This window comes from Vigna unguiculata, chromosome 9 (genome assembly GCF_004118075.2).
Source record: "Vigna unguiculata cultivar IT97K-499-35 chromosome 9, ASM411807v1, whole genome shotgun sequence".
In the NCBI taxonomy this organism is placed as follows: domain Eukaryota; kingdom Viridiplantae; phylum Streptophyta; class Magnoliopsida; order Fabales; family Fabaceae; genus Vigna; species Vigna unguiculata.
Window position 1 is genome coordinate 12,815,974 of NC_040287.1, and position 5,416 is coordinate 12,821,389.

Here is a 5,416-nt window from a genome sequence, read left to right on the forward strand (position 1 = left end):
TAAGGGTAAAAAAGGGAACTATGTATATATATTTTAAACTTTAAAATCCGCTTCGCCAAAGCAAACATGCGATGCGAGGCAAAATATCGTAGAAAGGCATTACAAACAAAGCCATAATTTGGCAACACTGCTTCCTACTCTGTACATCAAAATATTTAAACTGTAAAATGTACATCCACCAAGTGGAGACAAAATATGTAATATGATATGCTTCAAACACCAAAGAGCTTCCCACGAATTTAACACTTCCTCTCCTCCTCCTACTACTTCAATCTTCGTCCATCATATCTGCACCACACCTGCTGCTGCATATAAGTACATAATTCTTAGTTTTCAACAAAGGAAAACACATGTAATCGCATTCATTTGCTATCATTCAACAATATATTCTCTAAATTAGCATGCACTCAATCTGATTTGTGTAATTAACCATGTTATACCCTTTTCACAGGGATATTATCCTTTTCATTGAATTATAATTTAATTTAACAATAATAAATGCTGGATAACAAAACCACTTATAGTATCAAATGATATTACTTAGAAGTAAAGATTATATACTCTTCTGTATCATGTAATTTGTATCATTTCAATTTGGTATCAATTTTGAAGGTACCAAAAACTTATTTAAGCTATGTTTTATGTTTTTAGTCCCTGAATTTGGACATGAGATTGAAATTTGTCTTTAATACCAAAAACTTATTTAACGGGTAAATTTTATTTGACATATCAAAAATGTTTACAAATAGAAAATAAAGTAAGAACATGTCAAATGATATAAATAACTCAAATGTTAACATCAAACGCATTTGACACGTCAAAAAAGTTTAACATAATTGGCTTAGAAGAACTATATTCATTAATTTTTTAAAGTTTAGAAACCAAAATATATCAAAATTTCGAAGAGAAACGAATTTCAATTTAGCATCAAAGTTCAGGAACTAAAAGCTAACTTAAACCTTATTTACTCCTTACTTGACAAACAATATTAGGTCGTTACTTTTAAGTAAACAAGTATTTTAAGGATTTCAGATCTATATTAATCCCAATCTATTCTTGATTTCTAAATGACATGATTTCAAGAAATATGAGCACTTTCTCTTCTAAGAAATGGAAGGAGTCTGCGTGACCGTATCCAAGCAATCATACGAGAAAAACGAGAGACAACACTAAGGACCTTCCTATAACGATAAGTTTATATGAACACTCAACCTTAAATACTTGTTTTATCTAGCCTTGGTGTGTTTATTCAAACCCTAAGATATGTATGATGAGATAACTTCTAATGTCAGATCTCCTAGAGGCAAGACTAAGGACATCCCTGAAAGATTAAGTTTATTCAACCTTGAATCCTTGTTTTATCTAGTTTGGTTGTGCTTACCAAGGACATTAAAAGAATATATCCTCACAAGCATTTTTTTTTTCTTCGGATAACCTGGCTTAGATTGAGAAACCAAGGAAGAAACTAACTCTAAACTTGAACGTAGGACATAAATATTTTAATACAAGGGTGTCTTCTTTAAAAGTACAAGAGTATCTGAATTGTACTTTTAGGTTCAGGTATTAGGTATCAGTGAGTACAAAATGATGGAAAATTAATATTTTTAATACACAGAAAGCCGCCAATGATTATTTATAACTGCAGAGTACCTATCAAGATGAAATAGAAGTTTTTCAATGTTGCTATATGACTAAAGTGAGTTGTGAAAGTGAGGCTGAAGCCTAAAGAGCACTGGACTATCTAGTGAAAACTTCAATTAAAAGTGAGACAAGGGCTTCAGGCTACATAGAGCATCAAGGTTACAGTCTCAAACCCATAGCATACCTACCCTCGTATAATAAACTGATAAACCAAATGGATTTACTATTCTCTTTAAATCAACACTCAACCTTTACCTCGTTTGGGCAGTTAAAACAGAGTTCTTTGAACTAGCCATGTCATCATCGTTATCAGAATCAAAATCTTCACCACTCCATATGCGACGTTTTGGTCTTATATCCATGTGCTCCTCTTCCTAAAACCATTTACAGATTAAAATCAAACAAGAAAGAAGAAAATGGAAGAGTAACTATATGGATAACTAATTAGAGTAACAACCTCTTCAGGAACTTGTATAATTGATGGTGTTGTTTGAAAAGGCACACTGGGTGCATGGGGAAGCCTGGAAAGTTGTTCCAGTAATGCATTCCTGGAAAATCAATTAAAACAAAACCTTAATGTTAGCTCCAAGGAAGTCCTGGCAATAATCACAAGATGCTGAAGCAGTACATGGCTAGATTATCAAGAACAGAAAATATCTCATAAACATTTAATTTAACTATTACTGTGCATACCTAGCTAAAACTTAAACATGGTAAAATATAATTCTTTTTTTTTTTAATCTCTAGGGTGCTAGCATCTACTACAAGGGAGGGGGATTTGAAGTGGGATCCCCAACCATTGATGGGAAGCTGGTTTTCACCTTGGCTATTTGCTCAATTGGCTTTGGCAGTGAGCTACTCCCATAACAAACTCAGTATAATAGTGCAATCTAAAGGTGGAAAGCTCGTGTCAGGTTTCCTGGTTGACATGAAGAGGCATTTGGGCATAGATGATAATCTAAAATTGTAACTTGTAACAACTTCCCAATGATAACCAACTCCCAAAACAAAAACAGAGAGACTTGTTTTGTCACTATATGCATGAGAAAAAGGATGGTATAATCCTGCTCAAGTTCAGTACTAGCCTCCCTGGCCTAGGCACAAAGGAGAGACAGTTTGCTACAGTGGCTTTAGATATTTGACGTCTAGAAGAACAATCCAAGAACAGAAAGGGCATCTTCCAGGTCTAAACTATAACTTGTTCAGACGAATGCAATTATTTATATGATTCTGAAAAGTTGAAGCATGATACTTGCAGAAATGATGTGACTTAGCAACTAAAAAATATAGTGCATCTGACTAATTAGATTTACAAGCATTAACTAATATTCATGGCCAGATCTTTTCCTCAATCAAAAAGAAAAAAGAACTGAAATCAGAATCATGAATGGTGATACAAGAGAAAAAGCAATAATTAATGTAAACTCACCGCATTTTTTCCAGATCCCTGGGTGTGTTTAAGTTTTCCATGTTGGATGGCTCAGGATGAAGAGTATAGTCTGGACCAAAATATTCATAATATTCATTGTAAGGCAACTTTGGATTAGGCTCCACTCCTACTGCCACTGCGGTCTACAACAAAGAAAGTGCAAAATGGTAATAAAAAAACTATTAGGCCATAACTAAAACCATCTACAATTCCATCCAAGTAGGTACAGAAAGGGACCTCATAACACCAACAACGGGCAACATTCCGAACTGTATATCCTCCCCCACCCAACACCATTAGAGGAACATTGAATGATCTGAGGAAACGAAGGCAATCTGCATGACCCTTCACAGTCAAGTTGAAGCAACCCAACCGGTCACCAGACAAGGAGTCAGCTCCACACTGAAGAACAACTGCATCCGGTTGATAAACATCCATGACTTTTTGAATGACGGGACGAAACAGAGAACGGAAAGTCTCATCATCCAATCCATCATTGAGTGGGACATTTAGAGAATAATTCTTTCCAGCACCCACCCCAATGTCTTTAATGTGCCCAGTTCCTGGGAAAAAATCCCCAAACTTGTGAAATGACACTGTCATGACTCTATCAGTAGTGTAAAATGCCTCCTCGACCCCATCTCCATGGTGAACATCAATATCAATATACAGCACACGCTGACCATCACCAATGAACAGATAGCATGAAGAATATAGTCAGAAAAGGAACAAAGGAAAATTAACTCTAATAAAGTTGACAAAGCAAACACTAACAAGTAACAGAGAAGCCGTTTGTGTAAAAGTAAAATCATAATTTTGGTTTTCACATTCACAAGAACTACAAAAAATTTAAAGGATAAAATATGATTATAGTTCCACAGAATATCTTAGTCCCCACATTCACTAAAATTGATATTTTAGGAAAATTGATTTTGAATGAAATTGAATTTGATTAAAATTGATTGGAGTTAAAAGGATTATATATATTATTTTTTAATTTTGAAGATTGTATCAAAGTTCAGCACGAATTCCAATTTTGACTAACAACATATTTAACCCAATCCAACTGCTGCCTACTGTCGCAACATCTCATAATCACCCTAGACCCAGAATCAATCCCTCAACGAGGAGCTAAGCATGCAAAAAGTCACCGAATCACAATAACTAATGTTTCAATGTGATTCTAAACAATCTAAGACGAAACCAAACACGCACCTTGACTCTCTTCAAGTACTAAAAAGGTCTCTATTTTGAAAATATAAAGGGGGTATTCGTGTGTTGGATTGGTTGGGGTTCACAGTAAAATTAAATTCAAATCGATCCTATTTAATAGCGTTGGTTTGCTCCGAAAACAGATAATAAAAAAAATACCCTATGAACTTTGAGAAGTTCAAGAATGCCAAGAACAATGTCGTTGACGTAGCAGAAGCCGGAGGCCTCAGCCTTCTTGGCGTGGTGCAGGCCGCCGGCCCAGTTGATGGCGATGTCGGCGTCGGCGCGGTTGAGTCGTACGGCGGCGCCAATGGAGCCGCCGGCAGATGCGCGACAGAAGTCGAAGAGGCCGTCGAAAACGGGGCAGTCCTCCCCGACGTTGAAGCGCTTGAGCTGGCGGTAGTGGGAGTGAGAGTTCTCGGATAGGATTTGCGGCGAAACGGAAGACAGGAACTCGACGTAGTCATCGGAGTGGAAGCGACCGATGTCTGCTTCCGCCGCCGGAAAAGGACGATTGACCTGCATCCGGCGGTGGAGACCGTAGTGGACGATGAGGTTGTGGGCCATGCGAATGCGGTGCGGCTTCATTGGATGTCCTTGACCGTAGTAGTAGTCGCCGATGCAGGGTTCGTAGAAATACGTGACTCTCCGCTTCATGGCGTCCGTACCCACCGACGGTAACGACGCGCCACTCTCCGTCTCTGCTCTCTCCCCTCTCGCCATATCTCTCTGCTCCGACCAACAAAAAAACCCTTCTTCTGTGTTCCCTCTACTACAACATCAACACTCTCCCTTCCACCTTTCAAATTTTATAGGGTACGCACGCACCATTTGATTATTCTGTCATTGCAATTCCAAATCAAAAGTAATCAATTTTGCATAGCTTGTAATAGAATTCATGCTTAATTTTAAAGAATATATTTATTTTTAGATACACATATTAAATATTTGGAATATAATTTCACCGTGTTAATTTTTAATATAATAGAAATCGTAATGAATACTAATATTAATAATATTTTTTAAATATTTAATAAATAAATATTATTATGAGTTTAATCTATTTTTGGTTAAATATTTTTGTCCTTGTAGGTAGTCATTGTTCTTTTAAAAAATGATTCAATTTAGTTTTTA

At 36.4% G+C, this 5,416-nt stretch overlaps 1 protein-coding gene across 2 annotated transcripts; it reads right to left on the reverse strand.

Moving 5' to 3' along the window:
- On the reverse strand, window positions 1-5,137 carry LOC114164423 (histone deacetylase 6-like). Of its 2 annotated transcripts, none has more exons than XM_028049093.1 (6): window positions 4,442-5,137; window positions 3,308-3,748; window positions 3,071-3,213; window positions 2,099-2,189; window positions 1,897-2,015; window positions 1-302 (listed from the first exon to the last, which is right to left on the reverse strand). In XM_028049093.1, the coding sequence occupies exons 1-6, from the start codon at window positions 5,003-5,005 to the stop codon at window positions 269-271; spliced, it is 1,392 nt and encodes a 463-aa protein (XP_027904894.1). In that variant the 5' UTR covers window positions 5,006-5,137; the 3' UTR covers window positions 1-268. The 2 variants fall into 2 exon arrangements, with proteins under 2 accessions (XP_027904894.1, XP_027904893.1); XM_028049092.1 differs by having other exon boundaries at window positions 1-305; window positions 4,442-5,136.
- Between the last annotated feature and the right edge of the window lie 279 nt (window positions 5,138-5,416).

What these genes read in the sequence shown, in the direction of transcription:
- LOC114164423 (XM_028049092.1), bottom strand. Translation starts at nt 5,005, where the DNA reads ATGGCGAGAGGGGAGAGAGCAGAGACGGAGAGTGGCGCGTCGTTACCG. An exon ending in TTATACAAGTTCCTGAAGAG is followed by an intron (nt 2,016 to 2,098) that starts GTTGTTACTCTA and finishes AAATGGTTTTAG; the next exon opens with GAAGAGGAGCACATGGATAT. An exon ending in GTTTTAACTGCCCAAACGAG is followed by an intron (nt 306 to 1,896) that starts GTAAAGGTTGAG and finishes ACTTATATGCAG; the next exon opens with CAGCAGGTGTGGTGCAGATA.